Source organism: Nansenia antarctica (assembly GCF_963989245.1).
Source record: "Nansenia antarctica genome assembly, chromosome: 3".
Taxonomy (NCBI): Eukaryota; Metazoa; Chordata; class Actinopteri; order Argentiniformes; family Microstomatidae; genus Nansenia; species Nansenia antarctica.
Window position 1 is genome coordinate 21,872,204 of NC_137688.1, and position 26,445 is coordinate 21,898,648.

Consider the following 26,445-nt stretch of genomic DNA (forward strand, 5'->3'; position numbering starts at 1 on the left):
TTCAAATGATATCATGAAAAAAGAAAAAGGAAGGTAGTTCTGTAATATAACAACCTGCACACTCCCTTCCACCAGGGCCATGTCCAGCTGTCCGTGGAAGGTGACTCATCAATGAGGTGTGTGTGTGTGTGTGTGTGTGTGTGTGTGTGTGTGTGTGTGTGTGTGTGTGTGTATGTGTGTGTACCTCTCCCATAGGGCTTTGACACCGCCAAGGAACCGCTCCCGTTCTGAAACCTCTGAACCTTGGTTCTGTCTGGCGAACCAGCCCGCGTTCATACCAGTGTAACCAGAACCATCCGCATTATCAAGGATGGGTGATGAAGGGGCGGGATAAACAAAAGTGTCACAACTGGATGGCAGCTACTTCACTGGAAATTAGGATAATATCTTCCACTACAGTATCTGAAATAAACACTATTGTCTATGAAACTAAACAAAATACTTTTCTACACGTGTTCTCTTACTAACCAGCTGCTCCATTACTGGAATAGAAATGGCTTACGAAATTTGCGTTCGCGCGTGTGTGTGTGTGTGTGTGTGTGTGTGTGTGTTTGCTGAGCATGTGAGGAAGATAGAGAGAATGATGAAACTTTTGATAATTTTTTGGATCACTAATGATTAGATTTAGATTAGATTACATTTTGTCTCCTTCCTTCTTGCTGGTCTTTGCAGCCTAGAATATGACACACCCACTGACGACGTGACTGTTCGACGTTTTGGTTCCAGCTTGAGAACCACTATTTTCTGGTTCCCGCTGCGAACCAACTTTTCAGGCTCTGAACCAATTTATTTTCGGTCAGAACGCGCCGGCCGGTTCCAGACTTGCTTCGCGAATGCGAACCGTAACGGTTCCTTGGCGGTGTGAAAGCCCTGACAGCTCTATGAGAAACCAGCCCTGCCACGCCCTCACCTGTCGTGGTCTCGGCCGACACCCCACACGCGGATGCTGCTGATTGGCTGAGAGTGGAGCAGGCTGCGGTCGTCAGGGTCAACCAGGGTGAGTGTCCGGTCCTCCAGCACCAGCAGCATGCCCTTACCCTGAGAGACAATCAATCAATCGATCAACTGAGAGTGGCTTGGGAAAACACTCAAGATATCTTGGAAAATTACTAGAGGGAATAGCTACCCTTCTCATGCTAACAAACACACACACACACACACACACACATGCACGCACACACACACACACACACACACACATGCACTCAAGCACACACACACACTCTCACACACACACACACACATGCATGCATGCACACACACACACAATCACAGGTACACACACACACACACACACGCACACACACACACACACGCACGCACGCACGCACGCACGCACGCACGCACGCACGCACGCACGCACGCACGCACGCACGCACGCACACACACACACACACACACACACACACACACACACACACACACACACACAATCACAGGTACACACACACACACACACACACACATATATACACACACACTCACCTCTCCCCAGACCCCTGCAGAGTCCCGTATGTCCCTCCTGCAGTAGGACAGCTGTCTGATACAGTGATGCACCGCCACACTGCTCCTCCCTTCTGACAGGTCTCTCTCTGCCATCTCCACCCAGCCCAGGGAACGCACCGGGAAGGACTGGACAACACACACACACACACGCGCACACACACACACACACACACACACACGCATGCACGCACGCACGCACACACACATGCATGCATACACGCACACACACGCACACATGTGCACACACACACACAGATTTATATAATATTAACAAACATGAACACACACACAAACACACATCTCCGCCAAGCTTCTGCAGAGTCTGCAGGTTGCACTAACACAAAGAAACGTTCCGTGTTCAACATTGCCTTGGTAAAGCGGCGGTGTGGCAGGCCAGAACAGAGGCATCGGGGGGAGCCTGATGGGTTGAGACAACGTATGAAATATGAAAGGCTGTGTGTGAGAGCGTCCCTGAGAGCAGCCAGCCACCGCCTGCAGCCATCACAGAGTGCTGAATTATTCTCTTTAGAGACGGACCCTGAGCTCATGTTGCCACTCTCTCTCTCTTCAGTGGGATGCAAACATGTGGGCACCCCTAGTCAAAATGCCTTTTACAATTCATATCTAAGTGAAAAGAAGCAAACCTCACCTCTAAATGGTACAAAGTTAAACACATTTCGTTTTTTACTTTTTTACTTTTTTATTTTCTAAATAATAAAACAAGGAAAAAGGCCTTGTGCAAAAGTTTGGGAACCCTGTCAGCTAGTACTTTGTAACTCCTCCTCGGGCAACTATAACAGCTTGCAAATGCTTCCTGTAGCCAGCTAAGAGTCTTTCAATTCTTGTTTTGGGAATTTCTCCCCATTCTTCCTGGCAGAACACCTCTAGCTCAGAAATATTCTTCGGCCTTCTTGTATGCACGGCATGTCTGAGATCTCTCCACAGATTCTCAATAATATTCAAGTCTGGGGACTGATGGCCATTCCAAAACCTTCATCCGTCTTTCCTGGAGGAACTTCATGGTTGATTTTGAGGTATGCTTTGGGTCATTGTCTTGCTGGAATACTCAACCTCTTAAATTCCTGGACTGACCTTCGAACATTAGCCTCTAGAATGTCTTGATATTTGGTGGAATCCATTCTTCCTTCCACCCGCACAATATTGCCTGTGCCCCCAGCTGCGACACAACCCCAAAGCATAATAGATCCACCTCCATGCTTAACAGTTGGCAAGGTTCTCTACAAATGCTTCACCCTTTTTTTCACCCTTGGTTGTGGCCAAAAAGTACAATTTTGGTTTCGTCAGTCCGAAGAACATTGTTCCAATAGGCTTCAGGTTTCTCAAGGTTTTCTTTTGCATTCTTATCGCTTATTGCTTAATTTTGTTGAGGTTTACTTTCAATCACTTGGAGATTAATTGTAACAGACATTTAAACCAGGCGTGCCCACATTTTTGCACCCCACTGTACGAGGACACACACACACACACACAAATACACACACACACATGTAAATACACACACATGTACACATGTTGCATATACACAGTCACACACACACACACACACACGTACGCTCATGTACACACACGAGTGCACACATACAAAGGCATACACACACACACATAGATAACTGTCAGAGAACACTGTAGCATTTCCCTAGGCATTGCAGGGATGTTCTGGGGATGTTCTGTTCTGTGTTTCAACAGAGTCATTCCCAATCTGCTACACGGCAGCATATGATCACAGAGACGTCTCCCTCTCTCCCTCCTTCTCACCCTCCCTGCCTCCCTCCCTCCCTCCCACTCTCTCTCTCCCTGCCTACCTCCTTTCTGTTGGAAAGTTAGGGACTAGGGGGCAGCAAAAGCAACAGCTCTGAAGCACCTATACAGCACAGGCTCTACCGTACTTATGTACATGGCCACTAGGTGGCACTGGGGATCTTTATGTGTTTGGATAGGTGGAAGCTAGGTGACCATCACATCGCTGCAGTCCGTCCAGCCTGGTCAGATCAGAGGTAACTTAAAGGAAGGATGGTCTCACCAGGGCTTCTGGGTTGGTGCTGCTACCGTGGAGGTCCACTGACTCAAACTGGACCTGGGGTCTGCAGAGAGGGACAAACATGACTGATGTTAGACACCAGCACAATATATGACATGAGAATGAGAATGGGAAAGGCAATACTTACAATGGCAGTAAGTGAGAGTTAGGGGTGGGGGGACTAGCTCCATTTCAGATGCATGTCTTTGTGTGGATGGGGTTGGGTTTGTATGCTTGTAACCTGACTCGTGCTCCCATTGTGTGCGTGTGCGTGCGTGCGTGCGTGCGTGCGTGCGTGCGTGTGTGTGTGTGTGTGTGTGTGTGTGTGTGTGTATGTGTGGTGTGTGTGTGGGCACGCAGGTGTGTGTCTTACTGCAGTCTCAAAGAGGCATAACGTAGGGTTGCCCCTTCAAACGCCTTCAGACTGGGGTCAGGGTAGACTGGGTAGTCTTTCAGTTCCTAGAGAGACAGAGAGAGAGAGAGAGAGAGAGAGAGAGAGAGAGAGATGATGGAGAGGGATGAAGATAACAAACTGGAATAACAGTTTGACAGAGGGTAGAATATGTTATTTCAGAGGTTGTGAGTGTTATGAGTGGTGCGGGGCTGGGTTTCCGTTAACCGGCAATTACCGGTCTTTGTCCGGTAAAATTTGGTGAAGTCCGACAAACTGAAAAGTCGTCGGACATATTGTCCGGTGAAAATAATTCCCTTTGAATACAATTCGCTAAAGCTGGCTGGGTGCGTTCGTAAACACGCTCTGGAAATCCGATCAGCACTCGCGGAACGCCTCTCGTCCAATCGAACGACTCGGTCGCTCTGTGACATCGAAGCCAGCGTGCGCTCCGGCGCTCTCAGAGCGTGTTTACGAACGCACCCCTAGAAGTTTCCAGCCAGCTAGCTGAAGCTGCTACACACACCAGAGCCATGGCGACCGAACGGCAAGTTAAACAACATACTATAAAAGTGACATTGTTTTACTCATTACTCATACGTTTGTTGTCATTCGGCGGTGCTAATAGTCGCTTTCTTTTTTAATTTATTTAATTTATTTGAGCAGTTTCCCCGAAAGTTAAGTGTTTGTTTTTATATCACTATTTGCACTTCTGGTTAGATGCTAAACTGCATTTTGTTGTCTGGCACTTGTACTCTGCAATGACAATAAAGTTGAATCTCACCTAATCTAATCTAATCTAATCTAAAATAATCTAAAATAATCCCATCACTATTACTCCCTATTTTCATCAGTGTTTCAATCCTTGAATCTGTGATGGAAATCAAGCAAAGCCACTTCAAGTCTCCCCACCACTGACAGCGCTGGGTGTGCCTTTCCTTACACTCTCGGTTATTCCCTGTGGATTTAAAAAACGGTGTTTTGGTTTCTATAATGTGGTCTATTCTCAGTGTTGACGAGCAGCTCAGGGGGCTTTGAGATGGCTAACAGCTAATTAAAGGAGTAATTCCACTCAAAAGGGTAGAAGTAAACTGACTGTCTGTCTGTCTGTCTATCTGTCTGTCTGTCTGTCTGTCTGTCTGTCTGTCTGTCTGTCTGTCTGTCTGTCTCTCTGTCAGTGTGCTGGACTACCTATGACTTCCATGGTACCTGGGAACGCGTTGTCGGAGAGAAACGCCCTCTGTACAAAGGACCTACTGACCAAAATCCCTGTTCCCCGTAGCCTACATGCTTGCACTGTTACTGTTCAATAAAATGTTATACATCTAGACATTGTGGTATTTCTTTATATACGTATCCCAGACTGCCTATCAATTGTTTCTCAATAAACAGTTATGTTCTTCCCATTGTCATACTCCCGAGCTAAACGAAATGCCTTCCCAACCAGCGAGACTTATAGAAATGACGTTGTTTTATTGATTTTAAAAAAAAAAGGGTAAAACTGTAAAGAGAAAATAGAAAACTCACATTAATCCCAAACAATTTAACAAACTTCAGTTTGGAGTCCGTTCATTGATCGATGCTGTCTGTTCAGTTCCCAGTGAGGCGCCCGTTCAGCGCTGGACCCGTTCAGCGCTGGATTTGACGCATGGCATAGCGCGCATGCGTCAAATCATGTTATATTATTATATATTATATAGCTCGCATGAGTCGCATCTAATCGTATCGGATGAGAAATAGACATTAAATGGCATATATAGGCCGCTACACAACAGTAATCACCGCGACAAACAGCTATATTAGATTTGGAGAAAAAAAAAATATGATTTTGAAAAAAAATTTTTTTATTATATTTTAATATGATGACCGGAATATATCACGTTTGTCCGGTAAATCGAATTCTTCCCGGACACGATGTCCGACGGCAAATTTTTCTAACGGAAACCCTGGTGCGGGGTCTTACGCTGGCGGTGTAGGTGGTGTTGTCAAAGCCTGGGTCAGGCTGGGGGACATCAGAGGGAGAGGTGGAGGAGGAGGAGGAGGAGGAGGGGGAGGGGGAGGGGACCGGCTCCACCGAGCTGTCTGATACCATACTGCTGGGCCTCTGTAGAGAGAGGGGAGGAGAGCAGAGTAGCTGTGTGTGTGTGTGTGTGTGTGTGTGTGTGTGTGTGTGTGTGTGTGTGTGTGTGTGTGTGCATGTGTGTGTGTTGGTGTGGGTGTGGGTGTGCTTGTGCGGAACGTGTGTGTGTGTGTGTGTGTGTGTGTGTGTGTGTGTGTGTGTGTGTGTGTGTGCTAGTGCTTGTTTGGTTATATGGACTCTCACCTCATTGGGTGGTCTCAGGGTGTCTTGCTTGTCCTGCTGTGGGTCGGGGCCAGTGCTGGGCTCGTTGCTAGGCTCGTTGCTAGGGGCGGCGGGGCGGTCGTACTGGGTGGTGCCCGTCGGGACGTGCCAGAAGTAGACCTCTGACACGTCTGTGACCTCACGCCAGCCTGGGGGAAGGTCTCCCTCACCCCACACATCTGCTGTACAACACAACACAAATATCAACACACACACACACACACACATGCATGCAGACACTAGGGATGGACGGTTTTTCGGTTAAACCGAAAACCGGGGTTTATAAAAATAGAAACGTTTTTTTATCAAAACCGTCTGAAACCGGATTTTTTTTTTTTTAGAATACAATAGAATAAGAATAAAACTGGAACATGTCACATGTTTGTCGTGTGTGAAAATAACAATGATACAGTCTGAATCTGCCGCGCAATGAGTGAGAGGTTTGGTCAGTTGTGAAGAATAACTGAGGATTAATATCTAATTGGGATTATATTTAAGGGTAACGAATCACTCTATGGGAAAGATAGTTGCCTTCAGTTATTGGTAGATAGGAAAGGTTTTTTACAATTACTCGCTTACATTTAATAGGATCATTTTCGCTGCTCTCTGTAAAGCGCATTGGGTCACTTTTGTGAGAAATGCGCTATAGAAATAAAATGTGATTTGATTTGATATCAATCAATCAATCAAACTTTATTTATGTTCTATAGCACAAATCATGCATTGAATGTAACTCCAAGTGCAGTATTTACTAAACCACAATATAATAAAACAAGAGCTATACGGATCAAGAGTGTTTGTGCACAGCGCCACTGTGTGTGAAGGCGCTACTGAAAGTGATGACAGAACGCATGTCTCAGAAGATACGCGGTCACTTAGTGACGCAAAGGTAGTTCTGTATTTATCTCTATCTGTATTAGTACATTTATTTTGAAAGCTCTATTTTGACAGCTCTACCATGGGCACTTTTATTTTGATGGGGCATTCTTTGTTGATTGACTTACGACAGTTCAGGACGAGTCAGTCTCGCGGCATGTGGTTTTTATGAAAAGCTTGTTCACTGCATAATTCTAAGTCTAATATTTCAGTGATTATTGAGCAGTATTCAAATATTTAAATACATTGAGCAGCAGCTGAAACTTTGTCTAAGAACCAAGATATTGAGAAAGCAGTTCATTCAATGAAGACGCTGTTCCAAGAGATGATCTTCCGTGCAGGCGTGCACCCTGGATCAGCGGAGCTGGTGTGTTAAGTGTTCATGTGTTTTCATGTATGGTGTAGCTTACAAAAGTCTGCCTTTCCACTTATATTTGTGAAACTAAGTAGCCTAAATGTGTTGCGACTGTGCTTACGGTGTTTTAATGGTGTTCGACATGAGTGTATTGTAGCAGTAGGGCTCAATTATTTGAAATTGGCGCTCTTTTTTTTTTTTTCGTTTTTCGGTTAACCGGAAAACCGCGGTTTTAGTCTTTGACGGTTTTTCGGTTTCAATAATTGGAAACCGTCCATCCCTAGCAGACACGCACACATGCAGGCAAGCAGGCACACACACACACAAACACGCACGTACATAAACAAACACACACAAACACACAAGCACACACACACACACAGAAAGAAAGAACCACAAACATGCACACACACTCACACAGACAGAGAGTGGTCTAGGTCAACTCAGAGATGGTCATCCGTTCTCTCAGTAGGTTCTGTTGTCATAGCAACCCTGCGCTCATCTCCTGTAGTAGCACCCAGAGGACAGGAGCCTCTCTACCTCTCCTCTCTCCCTCTTTTCTTCCCCCCTCACTGCTTTCCCTCTCTGCTATCTATCTATCTCTTCCCTCTCCTCCGCCCCCACCTCTTGCTCCTCCTGCCCAACCTGCGGAGTATGGTGGCTCACATGGGTCATACAGGATTTAACATTTTTGCTGCAGTGACCTCGTCTGCTGAAGGAGTCTTTGGGGAAATTTCCAGAAAAGACTGAGTGTTCTATACATGAGTCATGACCTCTCTCCACACAGGACAGCCAGTGGTCTAGTAAGAGATGGGGGCGGAGGGAGGGATGGAGGGAGGGAGGGACACACACACACAGAGGCAGAGTAGCAGCGACTGAGACAGACAGACAGACAGACAGACAGGCAGGCAGGCAGGCAGGCAGACAGACAGACAAACAATCAGACAGACAGACAGAGAGAGAGGCAGACAGACAGACAGACAGACAGACAGACAGACAGACAGACAGTGTATCCCTCACTTGTCTCCTGTGGGGTCTGGGGCGAGGGGCTCTCTTGTGACAGGGTGGTCCAGCTGGAGTCCTCGTCCTCCGTGGAGGGATCAGGGACACAGTCCACCTTCACCCCCCCTTTAAGGCTCCTTCTGTCAGGGTCCGGGGGGCTTGAGGGGACAGGAGAGGCCTGGAGCTGGAGAGGGGAGCTCTCCTCGTCCCTGGGCTGCTCAGGAGGTGCAGACACTGGGCCATGGAAGTAGTGATTCTCATTGTTGGGGTGCAGCTCCACTTTGATGACTCTGGGCTGGGGGGCCTGGGCGCTCCGGGGGGGTTTGGGAGGGGTCTCGACCCTGTGCGGGTGAGGCTGGGCCAGGGCGTGGGCCTCCTCTCTGCCCTGGGGTGGAGGGTGACTGTGGTTCTTGTTCTGTTCGTCACAGCCGAGGTTGTTTTGAGGTGAGTCGGGCTGGATGTGGCCCCCCAGCAGCAGGGGCTGAGTAGGGGTGGGGATCGGACCCTCCTCTTCCTTGCTGGTGGGTTCCTGGTTCTGTTTCTCCTCCTCGTCTTGGCTCTCCCTCTCTTTGACGGGGCTGACTTGGTCTTTCTCCGGGCCGAGGTGCTTCTCTCCCCTCTCCTCTTTGTCCCCACTGTCGGGGCGGTCCTGGTCCTTCTCCTGGTCCTCCAGGAAGCTCTTGGTCCTCAGACGGAGCGGCGGGGGGGCCTGGGAGTTGGAGTTCTCTTTACCTCCCTCGGGCCAATCGTAGCCGGGGTTGTGGATGACGTCGTCGTGCCCTTTGACCTCAGCGTTGGCCTTGCTCTGCTCCTGCTGCTGCTGAGTCTCCGCCTTCCGCTGCAGGTTGGCTCCGTTCTTGGCCAGTTTGGGGTTGGCGTTGGAAAAGGAGGAGGAGTAGGAGGAGGAGTAGAGAGCGGAGGACGAGGAGGACTTGGTGGGGAGGCCTCTGCCCTTGGTGGGGGGCTGGTTACGGGCCGAGGGGGCGAGGGTGTCGCTGAGCCCCATGGCGCTACGCACGCTGGTCATGGCGTACCTATGACGACTCTTGGGCAGCGTGGCGGAACCTCCGGTCTCCATGCCGACTGGCTCCTTGATGACGTCGAGGCCCAGCAGCTGGTTGTAGGAGGAGCGGAGGCTGAGGGAGGTGGGAGGGGCCGCCGACGGGCCGCCGCGGTTCGCCAGTTCCACCGTGGAAGGGGAGGAGCCACTGCGGGACAGAGGCGGGGTTTCAACGGACATCATGGTGGCCGAGAGCACAAGTGGAGAGAGAGATAGAGTCTCTGCAGGCCTGAGGAGAGAGGAGCAGCTCACTCAGGTCACATGACAACACAGGGAAACACGCCTCATCCATGAGGTACAGAGTGTACTTTGAGTCTTTGTGTGCCAGACTGTCATGATGCCATTAGTCCCCGGCTGGGCACACACATAGACACACACACACACACACACACACACACACACACACACACACACACACACACACACATATACATACTCACACTCACACATTCACACACACACACACACACACACACACACACTCACACACACTCACACTCACGCACACACACACATTCACACACACTCACACACACTCACAACATCTGATACTGATGACATCATCCATTTACACAGCTAGACACTGCTTGAGGCGAACCTGGCCTCAGCTGGTCTCCATGTGTGATGGGTTTAGGTCACAGGACTGGGTTTGAGGGCATTGAGACAAAGCACATGACTCAACGAATCCAATTGAGAGACAGTAACACACATTAATAGAGATCCCCTACAGCTTCAAGTTAAACAGACCACGTGACCCATTCACATTACCAGTGCTGTGATCTGTTGCCATGGCATTCAAACAGAATGAAAGGCCTTTACTGTTGCGCATTCTAGTCACCGATCGACCAATAGCTATGCTAATAAATGCTAATAGCTAATAATAGGTTTTATTGACGCATTCTGGTGAGGCCTGTAACTAGACCCCTCCAGTAACACTTCCCCTCCCTCTCTCACATCTGGTTAAAATGTCACTGTTGAAAACGCCGTGCCAAACCTATGGGCCCTCTTTTCTTGACAATTTTAGCCAACACTAGACACGCCATAAATCTATGAATCATTAATCCAGAAACAATCTGCAACGGCAGGCCTAAACAGAGAGCATCTGTTGTGAGGAGATCTACAGGACCAGTCAGACCTCAATGCTGCAGCTCCTGCTAAGCATCTGACCCGTGTATCTGTCAGATGATCTGGGGGGTATTCCATCAACGCCGCTAAAGTAAAATCCAAATCCAATCGCGAGACACATGTTGATGGAATACCCCCCAGTAGTGTGCTGGTAGGCAGATCCACCCAGAGAGAGACAGACTGGGTTGGGATCTACTGATGTCATCCTCATCACCCCCCTACCAAATGAATGAACAAACATACACACACACACACACACACACATACACACACATACACACACACACACACCCACACACACCCAGTAAGCACACACACACACACACACACACACACACACTCACACACACGCACAGTAAACACAGACAGAAATTCATGGAAAGATGGAAAACGATTCCACAGCAGATTTCAGAACAAGACAAGCCCTTGGGAAAAGCAAGAGAAGACATTCTAAAAGAACAAAATCCCCATACAGAGAGGTTTCTTCATGCGGGTCCCTCATCCCTTCCCTGGGTGGTGTCAGAGAGCACTCAACAACAACAGCAGCAACAACAACCTGGGGGGTATTCCATCAATGTCACTAAAGGAAAATCCAGGCTTGTTTTTGATAAATCTCACGAGACTTATCAAAATTAGACTGAATTTTGGGATAAGCCTCGCGAAACTTATCTAAATAAGCCTGGATTTTCCTTAGTGACATTGATGTAATACCCCCCTGTAGTGCAAAGACTGCTACCTATATACCAAGGACGTGTCGTCCATATAAGCATAGTAAGTAGTGCTTACCCAACGAAAAAATTAAAAAGGACAGTGAAAATATTTAAATAAAAGTGCATGTAACCGTTTGTTTGTTTTCATTAAAAGAGTCGTTTTTTAGGTCCCAGGGCAGCAGGGGGCCGTTCCACTAAAGTGGATTAGTATATCGGCGATTGAAATAAATCAGGCGATCAGGCAACTCGGGATTGGAATTCAAGCCTCAGGTGATTCCTCGAACGAGGATCAGGCTTGTGTCATCAGTGTTCACAGAACACCGGCTTAGAAATCCTCGATATGGGCGCGTGCACGCCGACATAAAGAGCCCTGAAGAGTCGATCTGTCGAAATGAAGATACTCCACTCTGCAGGGGTTCTACATTTGCGCAGCATTCCGAATTATTGATCTTTATGAAGACGGAAAAATAAGATGTAAAATAGTGCAATACTGCCGCAATTAACAAGGCGAGGGAAATGCTTTGGCAAGAAATTGCTGACCGATTAAATGCGTAGGTCATACTAGCCCCAGTTATTGTTACTGTATATGTTCATATTTTAATAAATTAATATTTACTACTGTGGTGATATCAGCAGCAGGCTACAAGCCGTCATATCGTCACAATGGCCTAGTGGTATCGACCGCTGCCATAGTTTTTATTCGTCATTTTAAATCGGTGGTTCGAATCCTTCTTCAGACACACTTTTACTGCATTTCGTTGTCTGAATCTAATCTAAAATCTCATCTAAAAAAGTATGTAGGCTATAAAATTATGGTGCAGGCTAATTTACAAGAACTGACACGATTACAATGGTGTTTGAAGTAGGGGTGGGCATCAATGATGGTAGTGGTGGTCTGGTGGATAGTGAGTTGGACTTGTGATCGGAAGGTTGTGAGTTCAAATCCCGCCTGAAACCACACCACTACTAGTGTGCCCTTGGGTAAGGCACTTAGCCCTCAGTTACTCCAGGGGGAATGTCCCTGTAATTCGTAATTGTAAGTCGCTTTGGATAAAAGCGTCTGCTAAATGGCAAAATTTATTTAAAATTAAAATTAAAATTAATTAATTAATTAATTAATCAATGATCGACGATCGATAATTGATCGATAAGGATCTTGGTCGATCACAAAATATTTTGTACGATAATCATTAATAAATTGGATTTTTTTTTTATTTTTTATAATAATAATAATAATAATGGAAATTAGTTTGTCCACGTTATGTGTGAGAAATGAACTTTGCATTTGCCTTCGCATTGAATTTCGCAACGCAGTACGGCATGATGCAAAAAGTTCCTGTACGTTAGTGTAACCTCCAGTAATTCCAGGTTCCCCTCAACAAAGAGGCACTGAGAGCGTCTTATAAAAAAGTTCAAGTTTATTACACAGTTGTAAAAAAAAGGTTAGCAGAGCAAGCTCGGAACATGGCGAAGCGAGCGAAACGAAGCTTGGTGTGGGAGCATTTTGATCTGAAAGGCGACCTCGTTCATTGCAAACACTGCGCAGTGACCTATAAATACAACACGACAACGACCCCGATGAAATACCACCTGCAAACCGTACACCCGACCCTGATTGCTCCTTCGCTACCTTCTCAGCCCTCCATCATGTCTCATCTTATACGCGGGAGGTGTGATGCACAACGAGAAGAGAAAATAACGATGGCCATCTGTAAATTAATTGAAACAGATATTCTGCCGCTCAGTTTTGTCGAGGGTAGAGGATTTCGTGCGCTGATGCAAATAGTCGAGCCAGCATATCCTGTTCCATCGCGACGTTCTATAACCAGGCGCATAGAAATGCGCTACCAGGAGTCGAAGCAGTTGTTTAAGAGGATTGTTATCTGACTGTAGTGTCTAGTTTGAATGTGAATGAATGAATGTGTGCAATAGCAACACAAATAACGTTTTTTCCCCAAGGAAAACATCCTTGTTATTTCTGCCCTAGTTTTTTTTTTTTTTATGAAAAAAAAGCTTATCAATTAATCGACAATTGATCGTTAATTCTTGCGATTATCGAAAAAGAAATGTTGATCGTTTGCCCAGCCCTAGTTTGAAGCCTTTGCATGAAGGTTTCGGTTAAATGTAAAAAAAAAAAAAAGAATCACTAAAATCAAGTCTCGAACTCGCAACCTTCGGAACTCTAACTGGTTGCCTTAACCACTGCGCCAGCCAGACCGCTGTGACAAAAGCAATGCAAGTTGATAGACATACCTATTTATTTTATTATTTTTTTTACACTTTTTAATTTATTTATCTATCGATCTATCTATCACACTTTCAAAATATCAGGTTATCTATCGATCGATCACACTTTCAAATTATCAAATGATCTATCTATCACACAGTCAAACTATCTATCTATCTATCTCGTGTGAAGTGGGAACTAATATTTCCTAAAAGACACTTGAGGAACTGTCGTTCGGGATGTAGTTTCCGCCTGTGAGCCTTTTTTGACGCACACATTACCTTAGCCAGCCTGTAAGTCTGCTCGGGACCAGGCTCATTATATCTGACTCAGAAGGATATGTTGCATAGCAACCAAGCAGCGAATTATTTGAGCCACATTGATGGAACCGACCGCAAGCTTATTTAAACCTGGATCAGAGTTAATCGCTTGGATCAGAGTTAATCTCGAATAGTGGAACGGCCCCCAGGAGTCATTCATTTTGACGTTGCATTTTTAGCGCCATCTGCAGGAGTAAGCACTTCCTACTCTGCCTGCTTGCATTGCGTTGCATTATAAGCACTTCTCTCTCTGCTTTCCCTCGCGTACATTCGAATGCGTGAAAATGTCTTTTTTATTTTTTTCCGATGCCTCAGCCCGCTGTTTAACGTGGCCAGGGTAAGCATGCTTACCAGCCAATCAGTAGTTCTTTAATTCCGATAAGAGCTACTGATTGGCTCTTATCACTTTCAAGTTCACTTAACATTTCACCTCTCTCCCGGCAGAATAGCTTATGCTAGCTAGCTCAAACGATCTAAATAATAATAATCAATAAGGATAACTTGCTTGATTTTGTGAATATGGACATTACTGTCAGCGACCTAAAGGGATTTCGTAGACTGGACTGGACTGGAAAAACAGAACTACTGGCTAAATGCCGCCCGAAGCCACCGCTCACCGATCTTCACACCCAGAAAGGGAGAGTCGCTAGGGGGTTCCAGCAAGCCTGGTATGAGCGGTTTATATGATTTATATGATTCGCGAGGCTGGTGGCGATCTGTGCTTGTTTATATGGTTTGAGTACTGCTGTGCTGCTGGTTATGGCTTCTTATTTAAGACTTCCTCTGCTTTTACCTTTGAATAGGCCTGTGCCATTGTGTTTGGAGAGAGAGCTGCTTAATCAATCGCTGAGATAGGCCTAATGTCGCTGTCCGTGCCAGTGGTTCTGGACCAAAAGTGTTTGAGAGAGATAGAGAGGGAGGGTTTGTGATGTGATGTCAAGTGCCTGTGTGACAAAGTGTGAAACGAAAGTGTGTTGTGAGTTTACTATGGAGGATGGAAACGGTGTGTGTCTGTGTTGTGCATGTGTGCGTTTGCGATGTTGAAACTGGACTTTTGATTGTAGATGTAGCTGTAGATTTCAGCAGGCTGGCTACTTGAAAAGATCTTGGTTCAAAAAAGATTGAACAATGAGCACCCCTGATATAGTCGAAACTGGCAACTGTTTTTTTTGTTTTTGGTAATCTGATCACAAAGTGACACTACAGTTTATTAGCGGGTTCTAGGGCATCAAAATTGCATTTCCTTGAAACTGCGTTCACTGATAGCGTGTATGTGTAATTATGTGTATTTCTATATCTTATGCTTACCCAATCTAAAAGCTCACGGCACGTGCCTGCTATATACAGTCGATAATATTAAACATGATGTCAACAGGGTCAATTCACCACGTCACTCAGCTTTTACCAGATATGACCTCGTACATCCAATTCCCCCCCTCATGCATAAGGCTTTAAGCTACTGTTTCTAGCACTGTTTTAAGATTAGCATGTAGGGACGGATGAATTAGTGTCTACCTACAGCAGAGAAACCTTGAGCTAAACAAAGCTGTCAAGCAGTAACAAAGTGGCCACATATTTATGACCCATTGTCTTGCTGTCCATCGACAGTACACTATATAGGGCCGGTTTCAGTGACAAGGCTTAAGCCTAGTCCTGGACTAAATCACACTTTCAATGTAAAATCTCCATTGAAGATGCTTTTTAGTCTAGGATTAGGCTTAAGCCTTGTCTGTGAAACCAAGGCTTAAGCCTAGTCCTGGACTAAATCACACTTTCAATGTAAAATCTCAATTGAAGATGCTTTTTAGTCCAGGATTAGGCTTAAGCCTTGTCTCTGAAACTGGCCCTATATGTCTCAGAGTTGGGGAGAGAGTTGCTAGATCCAGACTGAGATAGCAGGTTTTTTCCCCTGACGGTGCAAGTCTTGATTAGCTGAATGAAGTCAGACTAAATAGGGGAGAGAGAGATGTGTTATTAGTGAGAGAGGACAATGACACAGCAGTTCTCGGTAGGGCACTGAGTACACAGCAGCACTTAGCAGCGGTTGCATTCAATAAATCTATTGTTGTTCCCATCACTGTACTGTACAGTAGGTCTTTCATAAGACCTAGCAACTGCCGTCACAGTCAATGGACCACCTGTGTCTTTTTATTATTATCAAATAGCAGTGTCTTTTTAAGGCACCTACGTAGATATTGGTTCGGTACAAAGTGTACTGATCAGCAGGATTAATGGGTGTGAGCCGGAGCTGGTGCTGACAGAATAATCGTTCAGCTCAGTGCTGTTGGTAGCAGGTGTGAGAGCAGCAAGTGCATAACTCTTCATGCAGGTCACAGGTTTGTTTTAGCAGTCCGGGTATGCACAGGTGTGTGCACTGAGAATAGGTAGACGTGGATGCGGAGCACATTTCATCAACACTGTATACAGCTGCTACAGGCCCGGGGGCCTGGGTCTCTCTGGGTCTCTCTGGGTCTCTCCAGCCGAGAGTAAGTCATCAATTAAGGATCATTTCCGTGAATCAGTGAGGGCCTCAGGCACACTGATGTTTTTCCAATAGTGATAACATTGGAAAGTCTGGCCATAATAATAATTAAAAAAAGAGGTTATATGATAGACTACATGTAACAAACAATAACCAAATAGAACAATTCAACTTAAAAGTACATGTTTAGAGTTGTCACTATGGGTGGAGTATGTTTGGGTCATCTTTTCCATTACCTTGAACAGTATACTGCAATGTCTCCTCTCTGAAGCCTTATAACCAATGTCAACATATAAATAAACCGGCAATCTACTGCAGAGGACGCAAACAGGAGTTGCCAATTGTGGAAAAAGGCTAGGACACTGTCGATAGCTAACAGACGCAGTAAATCATCCATCCCTCTCTCTCCTCCTGGCGTCACCCACCCAAGATCTCCCCATCATCACTGCACGGCGAACAACGCACCGACCGGACATTGATTTACATTCACTCACCGCGTTTGACAACCAGGTTTCTATGTCTCCGGCGCTCCAACGGCGACACTAATGTAGGACAGCAGAGGGACGGCCGCTTTTAAGCGCTAGTCCTCCTGTCCTGTAGCCTACCACCCGTATTGGATCACATCACAACACCCTCCCTGGTCTCCTCCCGTGCTGGTACCGCTCTCTCTGCGCCACTGCCTCCCGAAGCGTCGAGTCGCTCTGGAGCTCCATCTGCCCAATCAGAGCGTCGCTCTGGAGCTCCATCTGCCCAATCAGAGCGTCCGCTCTGGAGCTCCATCTGCCCAATCAGAGCGTCGCTCTGGAGCTCCATCTGCCCAATCAGAGCGTCGGACGCAGGACGCGCTGTGTGCGCAGAGCCACAGACCCATAATAAATCTGCTCCATGTTATTTCATAATGTAATGAAAATCAGATAATTTGACCATTACGTCATTTTTTAGCACTGGAGTATTTGGGGTAATATAAGACATCTTATTTATATTGTAGTTGCTTGCTCACCTGGAAGAGCTAAGACTTCCAGAAACCTTTTTTGCTATTATTCTTTAAACTATTTCAAAGGTGCATTGTGTAATGCTTTGAACAAATATTGTCTTGAAAATGTGACAATATGACAGACCATCTGGTAACAACAGTAAAAGTAGACTTGACTTTTCCTGCAAAGCCTCAAGTTATTGCTGAACCTCACAATAAGTTGCAGGACAATGAAAGTGAAACATGACTACAAGAGACAATAAGTATTGTTCTAGAAAATAGCTTGTTTATTGGTATAACAGACATCTTGTGCGCTCAATGGTAGTGCTCCTAAAGAATGGAGAGCATAATTCTCACATATTATTCAGATTCACATGACAACCGCTAAAGCTGCTCTGGGTAAACAATTCAATATTTGTATTGGCAACAGATAATATTACAGTGTTGCAGCAATATTGTAATCATTTTCTTTATGCACCGGGTTGACAGGGTTGGACATTTTAAACCTTTGATGAGAACGAGGATTTATAAACGAGTTTGTCGTTCATGATGAGCTTACTCAGAAGTATTCTGTAACATGATTGTTTTTCATTCACAGTTCAGTTTTGTAAGAACGTCTAGTTCATTCACTTATCATACCAATGATGATAATCAAAATTCCTTGTTTTTAAGTTGTGAATGGGATTCAATTCAATACCCTAACTAGAGAGGGAGAATCAAGTAAATACCAAAGATACTTTCAAAGACATACCAAGGCACATTATATCCAGAAACCACCTCTCTACGTCCCCCATAGGACAGATTATAGTACAAAATACAAAAAAATGGCCAGGATTAAATGGAGAGAAGATCCAGAGAAGGCAAAACTGTGGTAAAAGCTAACAAGCTAACAAGCTAACCCATACAAAACCTAGGAGAAAAAAAGGTAAATGGCATCCTTTTGGACACATATGAATGTTTCCCATACTTTCATACACACCTCTTTGCAATATTCAACACATTGGCCTATGGTCAAAGACACACAGACACACAGACACACATACATACATACATGCATACATACATACATCACATACATACATCACATACATACATACATCACATACATACATCACATACATACATACATCACATACATACATCACATACATACATACATACATACAGGTCTAGCTACTAGTGCAGAGACAGTAACCATGGTAATAACCAAATGCTTAAACATATCAACTCCACTATCTGGTCATCCCAACTCAATGGACCACAGGTGTGGAGCTAGCCATTTAGCTAGCTAACCCATCCCTATAGTCCACTGACAGAGGTTGCCCTGGGTGCTGGGGGGTAGGGGGTGCAGGTGGAGGGGGATGGAGGACAGGGAGGCTGTGGAGCTGATGCTCCCTGTGCTCCAGGAGTGGGGCAGAGGCAGAGTGGGGCCAGTGGATATGGGGACAAGGCCGGTGTTGAGTGTTGAGAGCGATCTACGCAGGCGGTCGGCCGCGGGGAAGCAAGGAGCAGAATGGATAGAGGGCAGGACTGCTTCCTCTGGAGGGAGAGTGAGAGAGAGAGAGAAATCATGTTCATATCTATGAGACGGATAGAAGCCAGCTTTGTATTCCATTTCTAGTAGTAGAGTTAACATCGTGAGAAATCATTGTAAGTCATGGGGGGGGTCTGTCTGTGGGTGCCCTTACCCTCCACTCCACAGGGGGGAGTTAGTAAGTTCTTGGCCTGGCTGTTTCCTGCCTGGGCTGCCCGCTGGTAGAACCCCATTGCAGTCCTGAAGCACGGGCGCACCCCGAACCCACTCTCATAACACTGGCCCAGGAACAGTAGAGCATTACTGTCCTACACAGATACACACACAGAACAACACGCATCAGCATTACATGATCTGAGAACAGAAAGATTCATGTGAAATGTGAAGATAAGGTAGATGTATGCAGTGAAAGACTATAAACAGGTATCTCTACATGTCTAATGTCCAATTAGATAAAACCGAAAGCATTATATAGACGCCTGGACCTAGTGCGATGCACTTACTCCACTCTCTGCTGCCATCTTCAGGTAATGCACTGACTTACGACCATCTCTGATTGGCTCCTTTGAGAACAGCGAGCCCAGATACACCTGCGCCTGAGGCAGAGAAATAGAGAACGGGGAAAGAAAGGGGGGAAATTAAAAACAAAATGAGGGGAGGACATGAAACTGCAACAACAACAACAACAACAAATATTGTTTAAAATGACAAAAATATCCAATTCAACATGGCTCCTGACCTCTCTGAGGCCTGCTGAGGCAGCCAGTTCCAGCAGGCTGATGGCTGTGTTCATGTCCTCTGTGCTCTGCTGCCCCCTGCTGCTCAGGAAGAGTTTAGCATAGCGGTACTGAGCCTGACTGTGTCCGCCAGCTGCTGCCTGACTGTAGTAGTGGAGAGCCTGGAAAGAAAGAGAGAGGAAGAGTTGAGGAAGTTGAAGAGTTGAAGCAGAGTTGAAGGGTTGAAGAGTTGAAGCAGCATCTAAATACAATGTGTGTGTGTGTGTGTGTGTGTGTGTGTGTGTGTGTGTGTGTGTGTGTGTGTGTGTGTGTGTGTGTGGTCACTCCACTGTGTTTACCAATCAAAAGTTGAGAGAGCAAGTGTAGGCAGAGATGTGTGTTTGTGTGTGTGTATGTGTGTGTGTGTGTGTGTGTGTGTGTGTGTGTGTTCATGTTCATTAATATTCTGTAAATATGTGTGTGTGTGTGTGTGTGTGTATGCTCATGTTCATTAATATTATGTAAGCCTGTGTGTGTGTGTGTGTGTGTGTGTGTGTGTGTGTGCGTGTGTGTGTGTGTGTACCTTCTGGCGGTCTTTGCAGATGCCCCTGCCCTTCTCATAGCAGACCCCTGTGTTGAACTGGGCTTTGCTGTAACCCTGTCGGGCGGAGGCCAGGAAACAAGAGAAGGCTGTCTCATTGTCCCCACTCTTGGCACTCTCCAGGCCTGAAACCCAAAGAGGATGTTATACACAGGAAGTGGCCTATTGGACCTCCCCCTCCCAAAAAGGAGGAAGAGTAATTACTTGCTGATATTCAGTTTGCACAAAAGACTTTTGCCAAATAACACTTATGGCTGGACTGGACACTTTTATTAGAATCCCTTTTATAACATCTTACAGCTGTAACAAGTAGACAAGACTAAAATTCTTTGGCTTTTGTTCCACAACATTGACATTGCAGCATTCAGATACAAAAAAACACCCAAATAACATAATAATAATAATAATAATAATAATAATAGTAACGTAAGTAAGTAAAAACAGTAAGCTTACACTGATAAGAGTAATAAAGTGATGGATTTTACAGTGGCTTCAATAGTGCCAAAAAAATGCTGTGCAGAGTACGATGATATGAGATGCAATATAACACAATACAGTACAGTAGTAAAATTATTCAGGCAGTCTTTCGTACTCTTCCAGTGTGTTTCTCCAGGAACCTGATCTTAGTATCTCACACAGTGTAAACACAACCGTCTCATGTTCTGATTCTCTCTCTCTCTCTCTCCCTCCCTCCCTCCCTCCCTCTCTCATTACCGATGATGTTGAGGATGACAGGTATGCTGGTAACAGCCACGTGTCTGAGGTTCAGAGCTGCTCCCGCCAACCTCTCCTCAGAGCTCAGAGAATCCTGAGGGACACAGAGGGGCAAGGAGGCAGAGTTACCCTAAGAACACGTCCATGTGCAAGGAAGTACAAGTTCTATTCTGAGCTATGTGATATATTACAGAGATAAAAGAGTATAAAACAGTCTAATGTAAGTATCAAAATAACATTTGAGAGAGAGGGGAAAAAAAGGATGTGGAAAAAAAAGAGGAACTCTCACATTGTCATTCTCCAGCTCAAGCTGTCCTGGATTTCTGTGGTTCTCTTCATGAGGTGAGGACTCTGTAAACGATGATTCCCCTGTAAAACAGAACAACATCATCTATGCAGTCTGTGCACTCGGCCAGGTAAACCCTTGAGAGCTCAAAAAGACTACCCATCTATCAAGGTAGAGGTGGAATAGTAGATTGAGTCTAACCTGGTATAGAAGAGTCTTGGCAAGGAGCTGCTCTCTGATGGTTAGAGAAGGAAGCGTCAGCAGTTAGATGGTCAGACTCCTCATCAGTGCTACTGAGGCTGCTGTTCCCCTCACTGCTGCTGCTCTGCTCCTGCTCCTGAACATGGGCCTGGGCCTGTCTCTCTGGCGCCCCGCCAATGCGGCCCACGGTCCTTACTCTGGGCAGGACGTCACGTCTGGACACTGGGCACACCGAAAGAAGGGGGTGAGACTCATTGAGGTACGAACGCATACAAAAAGGGCTCCTAAAGGGCTTGGGAGTTCGGGAACACAACAAGCGGACCAACGCCTTGCTTGTGATTGGTGGGTGTAGCAGAACTCACATATCTCCAGCAGCACGCGGTAGCCACACTTGTGGAGGCGGGCTGGTACTGCTGCCAGGCGGCCAGTGTTTGGGTTTGGGCTGGGCTCGCCCCCGGAGGAGAACTTAGAGTGGATCTTCCTACAGATCTGCATAAACACAATCGCCGCTGCACCCTATAGAAAAAGGTCACCATCATCATCATCTTCTTCTTCATCATGTATGTATGCATGGAGGGTGTGGTTATTTATGTCAAGGCCATACCCAGCCCACAGCATCCAAGGCAGTGTAGCAGGGGGGCCCAGCGTAGAACTGAGACGTCTTCCTCTTCCACCTCTTCTCTCCATCCTCCCCGTTCTTAGAACTGAGAGAAAAATTGGAAGATAAGAGAGAGAGGAGAGAGAGAGAGAGAGAGAGAGAGAGAGAGAGAGAGAGAGAGAGAGAGAGAGAGACTTAATACATCTCTTTCTCCTTGCCTTTACTCTGAAATGTTTAAGCACTGGTAGTTTCTAGTCTGCTATCCTAAGTCATCACAGTAGGAGCCTCAATGAGATTGGAGAGAGGGGTTTGACCCAAATTTCCCCAAACAGCATGACGCATGTACCGCCAACTGCATGGCTGGCACAGAGAGCCTCACACCTCACGATGGGTAAAGTGGGAGGAAAAACAATGAAAGGGTGAGGATATGGATAAGGATGGAGAAATGAAGTACATACCTGCTGTCAGGGGAGTTTCGGCCAGTGGATAGTAAGGTGGAGGACGTGTTGTCCACATGGTGATTCTGAGACAGGCGTAAGGGTGCGTTGCCATGGCACCGGCTCAAAGCTAGAATGGAAGGTGAGAATGGAGGTAGTTAGCATATTACTGATAGTTTGGAGTCTGAGACAGTTTAAGTGGCAAATCATCTCTTTCAACCATACTGTGCAACCCAGAGCAGCTATAAATGTACAATGAAATGCTTATTACAAGCTACTTCTCAACTCTGCAGTGAATATCGGGAGAGTATTAAAACAAAAATAGAACTTCCTCTGTGTATGTGTGTTTCCTCGCTAAGTGGGTCCATAATTTGTATAGGGTTAAACAAAAAAAAGTGTAAAGTGTAAAATACTCGTGTATTCTGTAAGATAACTTGTCTGTATGTCTATCAATTCAATAATAATCAAACCATAAATGGATGTTGAAGTGTCATGCACTGCAACAATGGCTTTGTTATTATGTAAAGAACTCCAACCGGCTACCGCCAAAACACACCGGATAGAATGAATGAATGAATGAATGGTCTTTATTGTCATTAATACAGTACTGGTACTGCTGCCAGGCGGCCAGTGTTTGGGTTTGGGCTGGGCTCGCCCCCGGAGGAGAACTTAGAGTGGATCTTCCTACAGATCTGCATAAACACAATCGCAAACACAAAGACACCCTAGGACTCTCAGAGCAGGATAGACCCCCTAGGACTCTCAGAGCAGTGAAATAGCTCAACAACTCCTGTTGTGTTTGATTTGTGGAGAAACACTACTAGCACCTGAGGAGTTAGGTGAAAATTGTCCCTTCCTCTGACAGCTACCTTGGATTCCAAAACTTGCTAGCAAAGTGGCTTCCTGTCAAGATAAAAGTCAAACCAAACCTGCGCTCGCTGTCAAGAAAATTCATTCTGATTCACAAAAAAACGTTTGAGACCAATTAAGCTCGTTTTCGAACCGTACACACATAACATAGGCGTACGTAAAGTAGGCTTAGCTAGCTAGAATGAGCTGTCAAGTCAATGACATTTGTCTTACCTCTTCCAACCAACCCTTGTAATCTCCACATATTTCCTGTTGCTAGATTTCAAGATCAATGTTTTTGCATGTTTGTCATGGCTAAATAGGGATTTTTAGAAATGCATCGGGAAAGTCCGCTCGCCCCATGGATGCAAGACAGTGGCTACCGTTGGCTAGCTTGCTGAAAACTAGCTTGACACTAAAAAAAGAAAAGCATGGACGAGTCACGAGTTATTTTGGAAGCAAAGCGACGTCATTCGGGAAACGGCCAGACGTCGGTAGAAGGTAATGCAAGATGGTTTGCAAGGTCGCAGTGCCATCTAGTGGCCTTATTTAGAGTAAAACCATTGCCAGTTTATTCAAATAGTATCCTCTCCCATCTCTCTCACATTGACATATCAATAATAAATATACAGAATCCACTGAGTCTGATAGAGTGGTAGCAGGGCAATACCTGATAGATTGAATTTTAATTTGTTAATATGACCAAAATGTTCTCAAATAATGTTTCACGCTTCCCCCGCCTCCTCTTGCGGGGTTGAACGAGCGGCTTGCTGTTCAGTGATTTGGTTTATTGCTGCTCTTTTAATGTGGTAATGAACTACTGCCCTTTGGACGGAGCTCTCAAAACACAGACACACACACACCGGGGTGTGTGTCCTTAATTGTCTAGGTGTATTTGTTTGTAAACTATGGAAAACAATGTGGAAAAGAAAGAATGAATGTGGAAAAGAAAGAATGAATGTGGAAAAGAATAAATAAATATATAAATGTATTTCGTTATACTGTGTGTATTCATTCATTTATTTGTTCATACATTCATTTATGTGTCTATATATTTATTGTTAATTTTGACAGACTTGGTCCTCCATAGTAAACTACCTCTTTAAGAAGTCATTGTCTGAAGTACCTTCGTCTTGACCAGTGGGGGGCGCTGCTGGGCTGTTTCTTCACGTCAGCTCGCTCCCGAAAAGAGAACGTGCATTTAGTACGGTGACTGTTGTGGGTGTGTGAGGACGTTCCAACCATACGAGCTACGAGCTGTTAACGAATCGAATCTGAAGAAAACAGGAGCAACGGAATTAATCTATTCGAATAATAGCTAGCTAAATGTTCTCGACATTGTTTTTTCAGTATCTGTTTTAAATTTCGATCAAAAGTAATCATCGGTTTAGACGTCAAACAAAAAGACAAAACGAGAATTGATGGTTCTAGCTCTCGGTTCCTGTTGGATTTGACCTGGTAGGTAGGTGCAGAACATTCGTTTCGATTCGGTTGATGCTCTCTGGCTAAACCCAGGTAGCTAGCTTATTAAGCTAGTTCGTCAGTGTTTCGCCTGTTTAGCTAGACATTGATGGGGTTATGTGCTGGTATTTGGCTACATTACCTACTTGACTAACTAGATACATTTATTATTCCGTAGCCTCGAGCTAGCTAATCGTTTACACAGAGGGCTCTAGCGATGCTGGCTAACGTCGATGGAATTGCAGAAGCTAGCTGGAACGACTTAGCTTGGTTAAACTAGCTAGCAACCGACCTACCGTCAGTCCTGAAATAGGTTGTGGTAGCTTACTAGCTTGTTGACATATGACACGACCACATACATATATTGCATTTTATTCTATTTTCCTTACAAACACTCAAAGATGGCTAATTCGTAGTTTTGTTCTCTATTTGAATGAATATGCCAGTTAGTTAGGTATAGCAAAGTAGCTAACAGAGCAGTCTACTAGTTATTGATCTTACTAGCCAACGTTAACGTTTGAATCTCTTCTGTGCGTTACTATGAACAGGGTGGCAGTTACTGTGACTAGTTTACGTTTCTGTCGCGCGTGAGACATCATTTGCTATTTAAACCATTGTTGTAAGCGTAAAGCGATGGTGCTTGAGTTACTGTTTTATTCAGCCCACAAATTAATTGTCTGTACCTAGTGGGGTGCTGTCTCCAGAAGATTCAACAGCCATATTGCATAATTCGAATTCTTTGCAGGGCTACCTCAAAATAATCTTGTCTTCCACACCTCATTTATTTTTGTATGCAAGCAACCTTGTGAATCCTCTGCGCTGCTCTGAGGTTATATTTGGAGTAACTGTCTGCGACGCCAAGCTACAGGAACATTGGTTGTGTTTGGAACATGGCTCATGTTGGAGAATGATTGATGATTTGGCTGCTTGGTACCACGTTCACCTAGGCGATGACACGGCAGCTTTTAAGATGGTTAGGCCTAACTAGCTTCTTTTCAATTTTGTCTGGCACAAGAGCCAATAATAATTGTTTTTCATTGAAATCAATACATGGCCCCCCTCATGTTGTCTTGGTATACAGTTGAGAGATGAGTCTGGAAATGTAACCACTCCAATTCCGGCCTGGATGCAAGGGAGTGTATGTAGAAGCACCATTTTAACAAAGTGGGGAAAGGACGTGTTTGGTGCATGTTTTGATAGTATCTTAAATAGGAATGTGAATTCATTGTTTTAGACCTAATTCCTGTTCCATCAGGTCAGGTAGAACGCCGGTGCACTGCAGGTTTTGAATTGATGAAATCAGCGACTCAAATCAAATGCATCGCTGAATTGTTCATTCAAATGTCTAGGCTAACTAACTTATGCTATTTTTCCTGGGGATTTTCCATTGTGGTGCCTAGTTTATATATGATCATGTGTATGTTTTAGTTAGACACTGTTTTTCTTTTGTTTTTAACCAACTAGTAATTATTATGCAATTAACTAAATGACATGGACATTCCCTTGCATGGAAAGTAATGTCATTTTTCTTCTGAAAGAGTGGGAACATTCAATACTTTGTTCTCTCCCCTCTTAACTCGTTTCCCTTTCAGCATAGCTAAGGTCCTGCATAGGATTTGCGGTGTGTCAATGAGGAACTACA

The 26,445-nt window shown here is 45.3% G+C and overlaps 2 protein-coding genes across 3 annotated transcripts in view; both read right to left on the reverse strand.

The window, feature by feature from the left end:
• The window catches only part of apbb2a (amyloid beta (A4) precursor protein-binding, family B, member 2a), a gene marked incomplete at both ends in the record, with an annotated part of 30,534 nt that extends 20,782 nt beyond the window's left edge, over positions 1-9,752 (reverse strand). Inside the window, 7 exons of the mRNA XM_080527077.1 lie at positions 911-1,038; positions 1,486-1,632; positions 3,548-3,608; positions 3,918-4,003; positions 5,899-6,039; positions 6,259-6,455; positions 8,528-9,752. Of these exons, the coding sequence (XP_080383203.1) occupies positions 911-1,038; positions 1,486-1,632; positions 3,548-3,608; positions 3,918-4,003; positions 5,899-6,039; positions 6,259-6,455; positions 8,528-9,752 (1,985 nt within the window). The remainder of the gene's footprint in view (positions 1-910; positions 1,039-1,485; positions 1,633-3,547; positions 3,609-3,917; positions 4,004-5,898; positions 6,040-6,258; positions 6,456-8,527) is intronic.
• Positions 9,753-17,701: 7,949 nt separating this feature from the next.
• Positions 17,702-23,703, reverse strand: dele1 (DAP3 binding cell death enhancer 1). 2 transcript variants are annotated; one of them, XM_080525579.1, is made up of 12 exons: positions 23,577-23,703; positions 22,515-22,623; positions 22,063-22,162; positions 21,821-21,974; positions 21,459-21,680; positions 21,261-21,340; positions 20,972-21,065; positions 20,240-20,382; positions 19,680-19,838; positions 19,444-19,530; positions 19,095-19,248; positions 17,702-18,945 (listed from the first exon to the last, which is right to left on the reverse strand). In XM_080525579.1, exons 1-12 carry the CDS (start codon positions 23,605-23,607, stop codon positions 18,695-18,697), a joined length of 1,584 nt encoding a protein of 527 aa, XP_080381705.1. In that variant the 5' UTR covers positions 23,608-23,703; the 3' UTR covers positions 17,702-18,694. The 2 variants fall into 2 exon arrangements, with proteins under 2 accessions (XP_080381705.1, XP_080381704.1); XM_080525578.1 differs by having other exon boundaries at positions 19,444-19,536.
• Between the last annotated feature and the right edge of the window lie 2,742 nt (positions 23,704-26,445).